This window comes from Erythranthe guttata, chromosome 14 (assembly GCF_056151865.1).
Source record: "Erythranthe guttata isolate IM_541 chromosome 14, IM_541, whole genome shotgun sequence".
Lineage (NCBI taxonomy): Eukaryota > Viridiplantae > Streptophyta > Magnoliopsida > Lamiales > Phrymaceae > Erythranthe > Erythranthe guttata.
The window spans coordinates 21,412,550-21,430,046 of NC_142546.1; the positions used below are offsets into that span (position 1 = coordinate 21,412,550).

A 17,497-nucleotide genomic window follows, 5' to 3' on the forward strand; every position below is an offset into this window, starting at 1 on the left:
TGGAGATATTCCATCAATTGCTGCGGTTAATTGCTCGATATAATCGGATAACTCCGTGCAATCAAATAAAACTCGACATATACACTAAAGATGACGGCATTATATATAAACTCAGTTTCAATATATTTCTAGCATGAAGATAGCCATGCTGTCATTATTATCGATGAAATTTGAGGAAATTAAACAAACTCGGAAACATCGTCTAGCCACAACGAGACTACTGCGCCAGCTGTCACGCCAATGCCTAAGCTGATGGAGAGGGTCCGAAACTCGATGTTCTTTTGTTAGAGCCGTCCTAGCTACATGATGCATTTTTCGTACAATGTTTTCGGGAATTTTTGTTCGAAATAATGTTCGTTATAATTTTGTTAAAATGCTTTCGGTTGTTTAACATTGAAAACAAAATCGATTTTTTTTCGAAGTACCATCACAAAAAAGATTAAAGATAATAAAGGAATTAAAAAAAAAAGTAATAAACATGATAAATGAAAGAAAAGAGACATTGATTATGCAACTTGAGCGTGCAAATCTTTACTTATTTTGAACAAATCGTGTTCATAAAGATTGCAATTAAAGTAAAATATATTTATATACATTCATAAATTGGAAAAAAGAATATTAGAAATATAGTACTTCGAAGTTCCAACCTTATTATTATTATTATTAGGTTATTACTACTACTATTAGTAGGGTAAATTACCCGTCAAATATGATTAAATTACGAAAATCCGCCTCATGTTTGAATAATTACATCTATCACTATAATGTAAAATTCAATATAATCTTTTAGATTCCGTGGAATGTTCTTTAGTTTGTACTTGTTTTGTGGCAAAAATGCAGTTTCTAATGCACCACAATCTGATATATACAAGTCAAAAAATACATTTTGTAATCATTTTGTTTCAAAATGTAAGCTCTAATGAGATAAAATGGGTTCAAGTTTGAGAATATTTCACATGATTTAGAAGATTCCACTAAATTTGACACCGCGAGAGTCTACGTGTAAGAAAATTTATAGTTTATGGGATAGTTGTAATTATCCAACATAATTTCTTTTTTCGTAATTTAACCATACATCAAGGGTGGTTGTAATTTACCCTTAGTACTATAATAATAATAAGGGCAAATTAGGGTCACCCCTGAGTTATGATCAAATTACAAAAAACCCCCCTACTGTTTGGGTAATTTCACCCATCAACTATGTATTATCATACGAAAAAATCCCTATGACGGTAAATATAGGGATGTTAATTATGTAAAATCGAACCGAAATTTCGGTATACTAATATTTCATACCGTTCACTGAACTAAATATACTATATGGGCCGAATTACATAAATTTTATCTAAAAATATTTAAATTGAGGGGTGACTTTAATTATCCAAATAAATTGGGTTTTTCGTAATTCGGGCCCTAATAATAATAATTATTTATTGTTATTATAAAAACTCAGAGTCAATCTTTACAACATTGGTTTGAAAACTTACAGCCCTAGTCCCCCGTCTCTCTCTACTTCTGCCCCCACCCTTGTTTTTCGTCATGCTCCCGCCACCTTTCTCCTTCACCACCGCCGCCGCCGCTTTACCCTAGAAATCACTTTCGATTCAAATTCTAGGTTTCCGAACCCGCACTTATTCTCTACGATCAATCAATCTTCCTTCTATTAAATTTTAATTCGAATAAACCCGTCTTAAATACTTGTTCCGTTGGTAGTTTTAGGGATGGGTGGTGATGGGGGTAATGGTGGTGGTGGTGATCGCCTTGATGATCAGAGTGACGTCGTTGTTGTTGCCCCTCCAAAGTCTCCGTGGAAGACTTCTTCCACCGCTTACTCGGCTGTGAGGGCTGATTCCGACGCTTGGCCGGCGCTCTCAGACGTTCGTCACCGTACGAAGGATGATGTCAATGCTCAATCCAATTCCCCCAAGTTGCCTCTCCAGCCGTCGAAATTCGGGGCTGATGGTTGCGGTGCTCCTCCGGCGGCTCCTCCGCCGGTGGGTGCAGTTTATTCGTTTCTAATTTTTATTTGTTATTTTTTTTTTATTTAATTTTGATTTATTTGTGAGTGCAGTTGTTTTTTTGTGTTTTTTTTTTCTATTGAGGGGTTGAAGTGGTTTGCCTTTTTCTATTTGCATGTTTATTGGCCTTGATGCATATTTATCATGATTAAACAAGTCGGGTTAATTGGAAATATAATGAAATTCTTTGAAACTGAAGAAACAAGTGCATGTAAAGATTTAAGTTTTATTGGTGAAGATTGGCATGTGTTGTATGGGAATGAAAACCGTTGTTCTGTAGGTTCGATGGTATATTCTTTAATCTGTATGTTTTTACTCTGATTATGATGATGATGACTGCAGTTATTGTATTGTGCCTTCATATGTATTGGCACATACTATGTGGAAGTTGAGTGAACAGAGAAACATCCATTCATGTGTATCTATGAAAGCGAGGGATCCAATTATATATATATATATATATATATATATATATATATATATATATATATATATATATATATATATATATATATATAATGAGATGTTTCAGGTTCTTAGAGCTTGAATATATACCTAATTTCCCCGATTCTGAGAGAAGTTCCATACTTTTTGATTAGTGTTAGGCATGGTACACGAAATATCTATTTTGTGTTGTTAATTTACAGCACGGTTTTCAGGAAATAAGTTCTGTCTTTGATGGATCCTCTATGTCCGAAAGGAAGAAAAGGAAAAGAATGGATCGTAATTGGTTGAAAATGAGCTCATGGAATGAGTATTTCATTCTACATCCATTTCATCTTGGTATTCCTATATTTTCAGTTAGCTGGTCTTAATTGGGCTCGTTAGCTTCTAAAATCTGTTTGTTGCTTCTGTACCCGTATTCTGTACCTAGAAGCAGTAACATGCCGTGTAAAATATATCTCCCAAGATGGGGAACAATGTTGTCACCAAATTTCTGTTTCCTATGGTGTTGACATGCCTTATACATAGTAATTGAAACTGCTGCATTTAGATGAAATATCTCATCCCGTAGGAAGTGCAACATGTAGGCTGGAAATTACTGTTCATTGAAATTTTGCTAAATATGGATAACTTGTGATTCAATCTGTGTGGCTTACCTAACAGTTTTCTGCATTTCCAGGTCCCATGCGAGCAGCAGAAGTTCCATGAACGTGGTAACACCAAGTCCTTCCGTAGGCCTCACAATATGCATCAAAACAAAACTGGCCCCAAGCATGGCCCAAATGGTGTACCTCCATATCTTGTTCCTGTACACTGTTATCAACAACCCGGTACCCCGTATTTTCGACCTATGTTTCCCTTTAGGCCAGTGGCTGTCCCTGGATATAGTTATAAGGTTCCTCCTAGACCTTTTCTGAGGCCTGATGGTCAACTGGTGAATCCTGGTAGTGATTCTGCTCAAGCTTTTGTTCCGCCAGCAAATGGGGGTTTCCGACCTCCAGCACATGCTGATTCCAGTGCCCGTGATCCCAGATATACTGGAAGAAGGCCTGGTGCAGAAGGACAAAATGGCCAATTTAATTCTTCCTGGAATAATCAACGGCCAATTGCTTTTAACAACTTCCATATGCAACAAGATATAGGGCCAAGGCCTTTCATAAGCCCCCCTGCTTTTATTCCTAGTGGTTTTGTTGATGTGTCAAACTTCCAAGGTATTTGGATGAATTATATGTGATTATTATATGAAGAAACAATATCATTTCATTCCATTTGGTCCTAGTGGTTTTATTTCTTCCCTTTTCTTCTTCAAGAAAACATTAACATGGTAATCTATGAAACAGGTCCACCAGGAGCTATGCACTATCCACCTCCTCCTCCAGGCTATGTTAAAGTAACTTACCCACCGTTCTTGGTTCCACATCCTTTTAACCTCGGAGTACCTCCGCCAGTCTCGCCTACAACAGCCTTGAGAGCTAGAATTGTAAAGCAAATTGAATATTATTTCAGGTGAAAATTGATTCTCATGCCTTGCAATATCTGAACCATGGTGTAATTGGAATTACAGATAGATAAAGCCACCCCCCTTCCCCGAACCATGAAGATGGAGTTTTAGTCCCAATTCGAGCCTCTTTTACTATGTGAATGTGACTTGTTAAAGTCTGATGGAAAACTGATATCTATGAGTATAAGATCTTTCCATTCATCAGTTGGGAGTCTATGCAATAGTTTCATTTTAGCAGTATAAATAATTCTCAATTATTATTCTGAGCGATAACTCAAGCAGTTGGAGCATACTGATGTTTCTTTGGAATTGTTTGAATTTTCGCTGTACTTAGAAAACAATAATACATAGATGACAACTTTATGTCCAACTGTTTTTAGGTTATAGCATGTGATTAGTGAAACAACTTCATGTTCAAGTAATTGATGATAACTAATAGCTGAACCTTGCTACTTTGGCAGTGACAAGAATCTGCAGGGTGACCACTACTTGATTTCCTTGATGGACGACCAAGGCTGGGTTCCTATATCAATCATCGCTGGCTTTAAAATGGTATTACACTTTACATATATTTTTTATTGTTAGATTACTACTCAGGCGACTGAGAGATGGTAAATCGATGTTCTAGGAGGCAAAACCAAAATAACAAAACAACTTCTTTTTGCTCTCTTTGGTGTGGAGAGTGCAGGGTGGGTAGTCGTGGTATTATATCTGCCATGTGTTTCTTTTCTCTTTATTTGAATTCGCTTCCCCATGATCATACTCTTTCGTGAGATTATCATGTTACTAAGTTTTTTCACTAAATTTTGAGTTTCAGATTCGAAGACTGAATGTGGAGATACCATTTATTCTAGATTCATTGCAGGTTTCAGAGACAATCGAAGTGCAGGTTTGACTATTTGCGTTTCTTGAGCATTCTCTATCATTTTTTTGTACTCATTCATTGTAATTAAAAAGGAAGTTCTCTCGTATGCTTACCATTTCTGATTGTGAATATCTTGCGAATAATATCTTCCTTGCCATGGTTTGGGTTTTCGATCTTTGTAGGGTGAGAAGGTGAGGAGACGCAACGAGTGGTCAAAATGGATTCCAGTTTCTCTGGTCAGCAAATCTTCATCTCACGTTCGAGATGCTGTGAACAATGATGATTCCAATGAAAATAAGAGGGACAACGAAGAAACAATGAAACTCCCCCCATCAAATGGAAGCTCTGTGGTTCCTACACTATCGAGTGCAGATATCGTAAAAGGTTCCATAAATTATGATACAGAGCAGAGCGAGGACAAAGTTCTGGCATGCGGTGAAGCACAAAAAGTTACTCTGGGAAATAGTAACTCAAGCATGGGGTTGGGATTTCAACCTGATGATGGGAATGATAGCACTAAACACTATGATGAATCAATTTTCCCAGCTGTTGCACAAGGAGCTGGTACTGTGACGTCTATCGTTCCTGTAAACCATGAAAGCAAAGAGATGCAGGTTTGTTCAGATCAGCATGTAAAGAATTTGGATGACTTGTCTAATGATTCTTCAAACATTATGCTTGATGAAGAACTGGAAGTGGAGCAGAAAAGGATAGAAAACGATCATCCTTCTAGCTTGGAAAGGTATTTTAGGTTGCTCTCTACCTATATCTGTCATTCTTAAGATTGTCTTTGGCTGTTCTTCTCTCACCTCTAAAATTACTTAAACGAGAAGTACATTTTCTACAATGTGAAAGACTGGTTACATGAAAAATGTTGGATATTCACTTGCTTTGTAACCGTTTGACAGTTAATTTTACTGAATTGAATGTCCTGACATTATTTTAGTAGATTATATCCTGATAGAATCCTAGTGTGAATATGGTCTACATCTTTTTGATGCATATCCCTCTTGAGTATGACTAGCAGAATAGCGAGCATGAAGTTCCACTGTCACATTCTGAACTAGTGGCCCCGTGGACGATATTTTCTTCTTTCCTTTTGATTCAAGTATGTGTAGCTCATATTTTGTGAAGTAAACAGATAACTTTTTCAGCGGTGCACTGGTATGGCTATTCAGCTGTTAAGCAGATCAACATGTGCTGCTAAAACTTTAAAAGTATATCAATTTTCTAGTTTTGACATTGGATTTCTGTAGCTTTACTTTAAAAGTTTATCAGTGCAAAGTGTCAAAGGATCATGTTGATTGTGGAGTCCATTAAAATTATTTGAATGTGCTATGGAAGTATTAAAAGAGATTCTCCTAATTTATTTCCGTCATTGAATCTTTTGTCATTGACAGTAGCATTTGAAAATCTCATAGTACCTGAAAAAGTAGCCTGGTACTTCAAGAAATAATTTCTTTGAAACTATTAGCTCTCACCATACCAGCAGTACTCTTTGCTGTACATATCTCTATGTACATGGCGCTTGTGTTCTCTATGTTGATTATTTATTTTTGCCATTGCATCTACTATTTTTCCTAGATGTATTTTGACTGATCTTACCAAATTTCTGGTCATTCTAGGGTTGATGACGAAAATGAGGAAATGTTGAGTAAAGATGAATCGGTGAAGAGGCTTGTTATTGTCACTCAGGTGAGGCATGGTGGCTTCTTTTAGAGATGCTGCTAGCTTACACATTTAAATTGTTCTCTTTTACATGGTGGCTTGTAAATGGTTTTCGACACAAAAATACTCAGGAACAATCTGGAATTTATATTCAATCTAGGTTGCTTCTGTAATTTATATTCCTTAGTTCCCTTGGTTTTGCTTGGCCTATGGAAGATCGCAAGGCTACAATCTTCGACTTTGGTATTGGAGCCTCTCCCACACTCCCACAGTGGGGTTTGATGACAGTTCAGTGTTCGAATCCCTTTGGGTGTGGGTGTTGTAAGGCCACGTTATAAGGCCATTAAAATAAAGACTTTGGCATTTTCTGTAATAGTTTCTTCGTTCTCAAATCCGGGACCTTTAAGGCTTCCAGTGACGATAATGTCAATTTTTACCATCTTATACCTAAACCATCTTATATACCTACACCATAAGCATGATTTCTTTCTGAATCATTATACAGAAACTTCTGCTGAAAAAAATAGTATTTCTTTTAGTTATTTGTTTCATCTTTATGTCAACTTTCTTTTGTTAGGAAAAGGGTTCTACTAAATATGTTTTATGTCAATGTAGGATATTTTCGGCGTAAGAGTTCAATGTTGATTTTTACGCACATTATCGTTTTGATTTTTACAATCAATGACTAACTATCCTGTCTGCTACAGAATAGTGGATTGAACGGATGTCCCGGTGAGGAATCAAAGACAGTATCCAGAGATCTTGCTTCTGCTCTAAACGACAGCGTCCATATTTATGAACAGGTTGGCATATTGATTTCATCGTACCCAAAAGTAAAAATAGTTGTTTTTAACCATCTTTCAACATGCAGGAATTACACTCAAAACAATCAGAAAGCAGGAACAAAAACTCCAGATATTCTGCTAATGTTGCTGTCGCAGAGAATTTGAGATCTGCTCATTCTAATGGAAGAAGCAGCTGCGGAGGATCTGGAAATTCTAATTCTGATAGGAAGCCAAATAAAGGCAGCTCGAAGCTGAATTCCATTCATAAGCAGGGGCTATTCTGTGGCAATATCAGAGCTCATTTAAGTGACCGAAATTCTCTTGGAGCATTATCTGAGAGTCCACCAAGTGATGCAGTTGGTTTTTCCTTTGGTTCTAAATCTCCAGATAGTGACGGGTGAATATCACAAAATTATCTTCCTTCTATTAACATCTTGAATAACTATTTTGTCTCCAGTCCGGGGGAAGCCTTAGGATATCTATCAGGTCATATATTCTCTGGCTTCATTAAAACCCAAATTGGAATTTTTGCAGGTCTGGGGATTCAGAGTTTAGTTCGTCACCTCACCTACCATCTGACCATCTAATTCATAAACTTCTAGATAATAATGGTTTCGAACAGCAACTGTAAGTAGATTTTTTTGAGGCAAGTTTGAGCTACAAGTGCAAGTTTGCATGTGTAGAAATGGAAGGACGTAATGATTAGCTCTTATGCTTGAATTCACATTTGATTCAGGGTTGAGCATGTTTTGCTAACACTTCTAAATTTTTAAATGGCTGATAGATTTCACTGTTACCAGGTACGAGAAGTTTGAAGAATGCTGCCTCAGTGAACGAGAGAAGCTGGGCATTGGTTGCAGTGAGGTATAAATTGGGAATTTACTGATGAAAATTATTATTTGAACCGTGGTAAAACGTTATAGTTCATGAGTGGATGGTTCCTCTCACAGTTCTAATCAATAGACGTGCTCATTATCTGATAATTAAAATGCTGATTTGCCCCGACTAGGCATGCATTATGTTCTAATTTTGTTGATGACTATGTATGCACCTCTCTTGCAGGAGATGAATATATTGTACGGTTTTTGGTGTTATTACTTAAGGGACGTGTTTACCCCTTCCATGTATGATAAATTCCAGAAGTTGGCTGTAGAAGATGCTGCAGCCAGTTACTATTATGGACAAGAGTGCCTATTCTGGTTTTACAGGTGGGATTCATATATATTTGGTTTTCAATACCTAAATGCTCGTATGCACTTGAATTTTCTTATTTTCCCATCATTTCTCTTTCAGCACAACCGTCTATTCCCACACTGTTGTTTTCCAGTTCTGATTGTGTATCCTTTGTTTTCTTATTTCAGATATAGCTTGGAGAGGAATTTCAGAGAGGACGTCTACGAGGACTTTGAACAGCTGGCACTTGACTTCTATAAGAAAGGAGACCTTTATGGCCTGCAAAAGTATTGGTAATTTTCTAAATACTTTGAACTCATTTTTTCGTTCTCTTTCTTTAAAATGATCTTCAATTGCGACTGATGTAGTTGAAGCTTGAGAAATCATATGTTACCATTGAGCTTACTTCGATAATTATACATAATATGGATGAATTCACTTGTGAAATATTGACTGACAAATATTTAGTTCCAGTAAATCTTGTAATATGATTTTGGAGGTTAGCGTACATGCGATTTCTGAGAATTGTAAATCCTATGACTCTTGCTTTTGCAAGAAACATCGTACTCGAAAATATGGTTTTCACAAGACTATGTTCTTGCATGGCCAGGTCATTTCACCATCATAGGGAGCTCAATGACAAGAGTGGAGTACAACTGAAAAGGCATGCAGAACTTGATAGGCTGCTCAAGGAAGAATACCGTTGTTCTGACGACTTCATCAGGGTCGTTATCTAAGAATGCTACCGCAAAAGAGGATCAACATTAGGCCTTTTTTTGGCCGATGACTGTGTACCTTGAGAGTTTCAAATCAACTAACGGAAAACTCGATTTTTGCGGGAAAAAGGAGAATTATAACATTTTGTAGAGCTTTAACTGAAGCTGGTGGCCCCATTTTCTGGTTTGGGTTTTTTTTGAGATTCTTTTTTGTATATAAACTATCTTCACGGGGTAGTTATTGTCGCCCCATCAAGCCGATAGAATGTTCGATACCTGAAAGAGTTCTTTTTTAAGGTCTCTGAATGTGTATCTTTTTTGGAAGGTGTTCAATGGCTTGATGGGGCATTTTCTTTTCTCTATTAGGTTCCTAACTTGTATATAATGCAAGTATCAAAAAACCCAAAAAAAAAAAAAAAAAAAAAAAAAGAAAAAAAAATTGTAGGAAGACATCCAGATGTTTTATAACATTTAATTTCTGGAAATTAGACGGAAAGTTTGAAAGCCGGATAGGCCTTTGTGTTTTTGTTTTATATATAAGTTTTATCGTATTTTTTTCCCTTCTTTTTGCCTCGGTTGAGTAGAATTTATGTTTGCTGATACGAAGGGGTTCGATTCCATAGGGATTTTCATCGCAAGAGAAGTGCAGGAGGGATTTTGATGAATTAGAATGAGTCCTACATTCTTTTTCCTTGGTAGTTTCATATGGATAAATATTAGGTAAATTCTACTTTACCCCTTGTACTCTGCCTAAGAACCACTTTACCCCATCGTACTCTTAATTTTGTCGATTTACTCCCTTGTACTTGTACAATTTCCCAATACAACCTTCTTCGCCAACTTTTTTCGATTTTGACTCTGAAGCCATTTGGTCAAGAGTCAAAATATTGACGTAAATATTGAATTTTTTCGATTTTGACTCTCGAGATTAGAAAATAGAAAGTTTCGCACATTCATATATATTTTTCTTTGCACTGGGTGGAATCGATCAATTTTTGGGTCTTGATTTTTACTAAGTTAGGGATTCAATTTGGGGATATCTTGGAAGGGGAAGTGGTGGGAGAAGAAGAAATGACAATATTGATTGAGAAACGACGCGTTATAGGCAGTGGCAATTTTGTAATTTACAGAGTTGACCAAACGGCGTCAGAGTCAAAATTGACAAAAGTTTAAGGAAATGTCTGTATTAGGAAATTGTACAAGTACAAGGGAGTAAATCGATAAAATTGAGAGTACAAGGGGGTAAAGTGGTTCTCAGGCAGAGTACGAGAGGGTAAAGTGAAATTTACCCTAAATATTATGTCCATAGAGATCCGATTCAACACCAAAATGCGGGAAAATGAAAAACCAGGAGTGGGTAGTAAAGTGAAGAGAGTAAAGATGAAAATAAAATATCAGATTCGTCAATCCAATCACGACCTAGTTAGTTGCCCGATTCGATTTTAACCCATTTGAACTGGAAAGAACTTAAACAGAAAAGCTACACATAACAAAAATTCTATGAAGAAGATGCAAAACCTTTTATCTACGGCTCAATTTTCAATGACACCATTTTTCTCGTCCAGAATCCACATGTTGTGGCAGCAACAGCATAAAGCACAATCACCGGAACTCTAAATTTGACCAAGGTTTAGGAGAGAAGCGGAGGTTAAATACCTCCAATGGATGGTGAGGATCAACGCAAAGAGAATCATCAGGATTTTATATGAACAAATATCCGTCACTCGTTTTGGTGATTCGTTTGTGTACGTACATGACTATAATCGACACTCTCTAACCTCTGACTTTCACATCCTATTTATTTACTCGTAGGTCCTTTTTTGTGTGTGTTAATTCTCGATATATATATTTTTGTATTTTGTTGTTCGGTATACTCTGATTCTGTTTGTTTGTATGGTTTCCATTACTGGTTGCACCAACACTTTTGGACCGTGACATACATTTTATTTGAATGAAAAATGTTAAAATTGAAAAATGACGTATCATCATATTTTTTATACTATAATTGGCAATAATCATATATTGACCGATGCATGTAAGTTTCTTCATTGACACATATATTCTAAGGAAAATATTAATTATTGCACATATATATATATATATATATATATATATATATATATATATATATATATATATATTAGACTGTATTAAGGGTAGGGTTTTGCATTGCAGATATTACACCCCGTTAAAATAATTGATTAATGGACAATCTACTTGCACATGTAATTAAATAATACTTATTATATGCTACACGGTGTATAAATCATATGTACATTGACCATAAATATAGGCAAAAAAATCATTTAGATTTAGGTAAAATATTATATCATATCTCTCAAATTATGTTATTGTCTACCTAACCACTTCACATATACACTGATACAAATCCCCCCAAACTTTCAATATTCACTTCACCAAAATTAAATAACTATGGGGTTTCTTATGTTAGAAAACTAACTACTTATAAGTAATTAAACACATATATATATAAACATAAGGTGATTTATACTTTATACTGGGCACCAGGTCCGGGTCCGCTACCTTAACGGGCCGTTGAGTTACCATGATTTACATCCTCCATCAATCCTTGTCGGGCCAAGGGATGGGGGCCCTTGGGGCGAGGGATTCGCCTTTTTGGTGCAAGGTGATTTATACTTGGTGGATTTGAACCGTAAATCTACACATAATCACACAACTTATTTGATGTGTGATTAGTTGGTAGTTTTTTAATCAAATCTATGGTTCAAATACACTCGATGTAAATAACCAGGTGTAGAATCTAATATCCAGTCTGAATGTATGTGAATTGTGAAATATGTATGATATTATTGAGAAAGATGATAACTAAAGAAAGTTGAAGGCAAAGGATTTCAACATTCTTCATTATATTCTCATGAAGCTTATTGTATTATTTCTTCACAAAAAAACATTCAACAAGGTTCAAAAACATCAAAACTAAACACATTCCCAACTAAACATGCAACTGAAAAAACCAATTAACCGAAAAAATTCAAAAAAAAAAGGATCTTTCTCACAAAGTCTTAACCCTAAAAAAAACTATAAGCAAAAAATAAAACTCAAATATATATATAGATATATAGATATATATGAAAAAGGTGCATCTTTTTGTCATACTAGTGATTCGAAGCCTCACCGTCATCGTCGTTGTCCTGTTCTTTAGGAGGCTCGTTGAGATCGAAATCCAGCACAACTTTCGGTTTCTTGCTGCTTGCTTCGGCTAATATTGCTGCGTGGGAAGCCATGGTAGAATGTCGTCTCTTGTGACCCCCCAAAGCCTGCCCGCTCGTGAACACCATCTTACAAATCTCGCACACGTACGCGCTTTCGTCCACCTGGTCCACTTTCGCACCGTCTTTCTTGATTCTAGCCCCTCCTCCGTCTTCGCCTTCCAAACAGTCGTCCGTATTCGTAACCGAGAATTTAAACTTGTTGTGGCTCGACCTATGCCCGCCGAGCGCTTGATGCGACTTGAACGTCTTGTGGCAAACGTCGCAAGTGTACTTTTGCGGGCTCGAACTAATTAATTTCCCGTTTTCTTGATTTGTTATCGGGTTGCGTTTGTTATCTCCGGCTGGTGGCGGCGGCAGTGGCGGTGATGGCTGCGGTGGTGGTGGTGGTGGTGCTGCCATCATTAGGTCGTTCATGGCGATCAAGCAACTCTCGTCATCGGAATCGATGACATCGGGCTGCAGCATTAGTGGAGGAGGAACCTTCTCTTTGCCTTTGCCCTTGCAAGATTCGATCTTCGGCGAGGCGACGAATGCAGCTCGACGATTATCGAAATCGTCGTCGTCGTCCCTTTCGCGAATCTTCAGCTTCTTGGAAGAAGGGCGGTCATCCGATTCGGGCCCGCTGATGAAATCGCGGTCCCGTTTTAGGGTTTTCGAGATGAAATGATTTTCTTGGTGATTGTTCAAATTGTAGGGTTCGATCAAATTATTATCAGGGGTTGAAGAGCTGCTGGTGGATTCCTCAACTTCTCCGAAACTCATCTTCACCAGTTGATGGGCTAGGGCTAGATCCTTGTCATCGGCGGCGGCGGCGGGGCGGATCGGGCCGCGGTTTCGCTTGGCGGAGGTGGGCCAGCTCCTCAAACTCTCGGCCATGTCGACTACTGGCCTCGGGGCGGAGGGTCCAGCCGCGTGGGGACCTGGATCGGAGTTGTGGCTGTCCGGTGAGTGCTCGTCGGAGTTGATTCTCCGGCGATGGGGCGGCGGCGGCGTCGGCAGCGGTGGAGCCATGCCCCTCCACAGCCTGTCGGGGTGGCATCTCATGTGGCCGAAGAGGGATTTCTGCGACCGGAAAGACCTGTTGCACAGCCCGCATGGGTGCCGCGCCGCCGCCGCCGGCGGCGAGCTGGAGGAGGAGCAGCCGTCAGAGTGCTTGTTCTTCAGCTTCTTGGCGGCGGAGAGATCTTTGTTGGCCTGGACATGGGCGCTGCTCATGTGTCCTCCCAAAGCCTTCCCGGAGCTGAAAACCCGGCCGCACTCCCTGCAGCAGCGGCTCCTTGTTTCTTCGTCCGCCGCCGCCGGAGATTCCGTCTTGACCTGGTCCTCCACCTCCGGCATCTTGGGAAGCCTGAGCTTCACTAAAATCTTCACAGACGGTTCGCCAGCTTCCTTGGAATCCTCTTTCTTATCCATTAATTCTTCTCCAACACAGAAATCAAGAAAACCACCAACAACAAGAAAACCCTAAAAAAAAAAAAAAGACAGAAAGGCAAGAGCAGTAACTAAAAATACCAGAAATAAATATGGAAATTTATTCAGATTTATTTTAATCCCAATGGAAAATAATAATAAATTAATTAATTTATTCAGATTTTAGCGAAGAAATCTGTTTTCACCTCTGCTAAGATTTCCAGTCTCAGAAAAAAAAAAAAAATCAAAATACAAACCACCGGAGATAACGGCGGAGCCAAGAAGAAGAAGAAGGTAAATCTTATATTCCCGGATTTTAATAATCAAATCTCTCACACAGAAACACGTGTGTGTGTGTGTGTGTGTATACGTGTGAGGAAGAAAGAATTAATTACCAGATGCGAAGCTGAAGAAGAAGAAGAAGAAGAAGCGAATGTGCATGGGGTTTTCTTAGCTGCCTAGAATTCTTCTGTTATTGTCTTTCTATATTCTTTCTTTATTCAATTCTTATACACTCTTTTTTTCTTTTTTCTTTTTTCTTTTTATTTTTATTTTATTATTTAATTATTATTAGTGGGGGTGGGGTGGGGTAGGGGTGAAGAAGTTACCATGGTTGAGTTAGGTTGTTGCCTTGTGTTGGTGTTGGTATAGGGAAAGTCTTGTGTAGTGATTAATACTCCTAAAGATCTCTCTAATTACTTTCTCTAATTATAATGATTTCTACGCATTTAATTTATTTTTTCTCAACCGACTATTACTCCAACAATATACTTTACAATTAGGACTCTTATTTCATTGCTTAATTTTTTTTTTTTTATGAAATAAATTTTTAATTCCCACCACAATTGTGGAACTGGATTATAATTACAATAAAAAAATCTGCAACAAAAAAATTGAAAGATAGTTTTAATTCCTAGATTTGGGGAATATTTCATATATAAATTAGATTATGCAAACATTTTCAGTCATTATCAATTATAATCTCTAAATATATTATGAACACATGTGACATTAATCTCCATAATTTATAGTATTTACTTCTTAAGACCATGCCTTCTTGTATATATAATTTGAAACCAAAAAGTGTAAATTGTTTTTTAGATGTTTGGAATTGCAAAAATTAGGAGATTATGGCCGATAAAAGTGTATTTTTTTTTTTGTTTCAAATTATTTCTTATTTTAAAATTCCGTGAAGCATTTATTATATTTTTCTCCGTTCCGCCATTACAAATCTTAATTCATTGCGAGATGTGGAACGATTAATGGAGGGGCGTTTTAGTCACTCTATTAGATTGTTCTCGGAATCCATACATATTTATTAGTTTTCTTAATACGTACACTATTCCAAAACGATAGTATATAAAATGAAAAAAAGGGAGTAGTATTTATTCTCATACTATTTATATATATATTGTAGCCTAAAATTGTGGAGTATAATATCGTTGTGTAGGTATGTAAATTGAAACAACGGAGTTTTCGAGTTCCGTCAATTCTTAGTCAAATATTTTCAATTATGGAAAAATATTTATCATTTTGACTTCCGAAAGTTCGGATTCTTTATTTAATTTTTTTCAATTTTTTTAAGGGAATTGGAATACATATTAGGCGGTTCCGGTTTCCGATTCAGTTTAAATTTTCAAAACTCAATTTTATTTTTGAAAATTACACTTACAAAATCAATATTATTATGAAACTAATACTATAGGTGACTAAAAATTACATTAACATGGGACATTATTTAAATTTACTTCTTATGTAAGTAAGACCATACATTTTTAAGTAGTTTGAAACGCGGGGATTTAAATAATTTTTTGAAATGATATATATATATATCATAATTTAAATCATATTTAAATGATTTCAGATGAAATTCAGACCTAAAATTGTGGAACAGTAATACATATAGGACTCAAAAGTTTTTATTCTGTTATTATTATTTGGACTTGTTGACTACATGGCCCTACATTTGTGATTTGACAGCTGCTATATGTGCTTTATTTGTTTGCTTTTTAAAAAAAATTGAAGAAATATTTATTCAAATACATCACAATAATTATAATAACAAAATATTACACTAATATAATACGATTTATTAGTAATATTTAAATTAGAGTAACAACATTAATATTCATACAAGTATGATAATATGTACCCACTGGATAAAAGATTATATAAACTTGATTGTGTTGTAAAATGACCTATTTATCTAGCTCTTTGGTTTGTGTTTGTGGAAATACATAAGAATGTAAATAACAAGACAAAGATAGAAAGAGAGAATGCAAAGAACAACAATCCGTAGAGAGAAAATCGTGAGATATTTAGGGGAGGGGAGATTCTCATTTATATAGGTGTAATCCACCGAAAGTTACAAAGGAGTTACAACCACTACAATGTGTGGGGATAATGGGGTAGTGGGAAGTTGAGAATCTATAGTGGAATATGGAGGTTACAACCTCTCATGTGTTAGAATAGGAAGACCCACTTTTCCATATTATTTACAACACTCCCCCTTGGGGATTCCTATCAAAACACTAATGTGTTTTTCATGTTGTCTCGTTAAAACCTTCCGAGTAATAAAAACCCAGTGGGAAAAAAAACAACCTCGGTTAGAAAAAAGAGTACAACGCACAATCTTTCCAATCAGCATGTGTTGCCTCGTTAAAACCTTGGCGAGTAACGAAAACCCCGTAGGAAAAATAAACCTCGCACACAGGAAAAAGAGTACAACAGGGCACCCGGGTATCTTCTGGATACTGAGTACCTACACGGTACTCCCCCTCAAGTTAACTCCCCCTGATATGTACAAGGGAGTGAACTCGGATAATCTACTCAAGTCAATAGCCTTAACATGTTTTCAAAAGTTGACTTTAGGCAAAACGTATTCTTAAAGTTGGAGCAGTTATCTCAAATTTTGATCCGCGGGATCATTATTTGTTTAGGCTATTGTTGTTGCTGATTGAAGAAAACTTCAAAGCTATGTACATTGAGTTGTCACTTTAATGAAGCCCGTCTTCATTTGCTCAATGCATACTGTATTACAGTAAAATACAATCTCGTAGGATCTTCTGTGTTAGTCAATTCACAGGAATCTCGAACATGCCTAATCATGGCTTCAGGCCATGTGCATTCACTCACTATCTCGTGAAACAAACATCATGCATGATTTGATCTAGTGACAACTGAGGTACATTTCATAGAACCCCAAGACATAGCTATTTTCCCAATACTAAACCATGGATTGGGAACGAGCTTTTTGTGGATATGACTTCTAGTCAATGCCAATATAAACCACAAGTTTCGCCTCATTCGTTGATGCATAGGGCGTGTCGGTAAGGTGAGATAAGTCTGTCTTATAAATTTACCGAAAAAGCTAAATCATATCGAGTACATGGAGTTAAGTATAATAATGCATATATTGCATTTACATATGGCACTTCTGGTGCTAACACTTCTTCGTCCTGCTCCATGGGACGGAATGAATCATTGGACCTTTTCCACTTTCCAACTCCCATAGGTGTTACTCGATAATTTCTCTATCCATAACATCTTCTCGATGTAATTCGATTGATGGACATTAATATAATTGACATGATAATTTTAAGTTGGCAGAGACAACAAATTAGTCTCATTTAGATCTTTGATCTTGAACTCAAATTTCAACAA

General features: G+C 36.8%; 2 protein-coding genes across 3 annotated transcripts; one reads left to right on the forward strand and one right to left on the reverse strand.

The window, feature by feature from the left end:
* Positions 1-1,450: 1,450 nt before the first annotated feature.
* LOC105958988 (la-related protein 1A) lies at positions 1,451-9,674 on the forward strand. 2 transcript variants are annotated; one of them, XM_012982996.2, is made up of 14 exons: positions 1,451-1,994; positions 3,142-3,673; positions 3,803-3,968; positions 4,425-4,515; positions 4,781-4,852; positions 5,011-5,570; positions 6,454-6,523; positions 7,204-7,299; positions 7,368-7,678; positions 7,816-7,908; positions 8,082-8,145; positions 8,344-8,489; positions 8,643-8,747; positions 9,065-9,674. In XM_012982996.2, exons 1-14 carry the CDS (start codon positions 1,722-1,724, stop codon positions 9,189-9,191), a joined length of 2,706 nt encoding a protein of 901 aa, XP_012838450.2. In that variant the 5' UTR covers positions 1,451-1,721; the 3' UTR covers positions 9,192-9,674. The 2 variants fall into 2 exon arrangements, with proteins under 2 accessions (XP_012838450.2, XP_088670675.1); XM_088814549.1 differs by lacking the exon at positions 7,816-7,908 and having other exon boundaries at positions 1,452-1,994.
* Positions 9,675-12,064: 2,390 nt separating this feature from the next.
* LOC105958676 (hypothetical protein) lies at positions 12,065-13,787 on the reverse strand. The gene has a single exon (XM_012982687.2). The coding sequence runs from the start codon at positions 13,760-13,762 to the stop codon at positions 12,308-12,310; it is 1,455 nt and encodes a 484-aa protein (XP_012838141.2). The 5' UTR covers positions 13,763-13,787; the 3' UTR covers positions 12,065-12,307.
* Between the last annotated feature and the right edge of the window lie 3,710 nt (positions 13,788-17,497).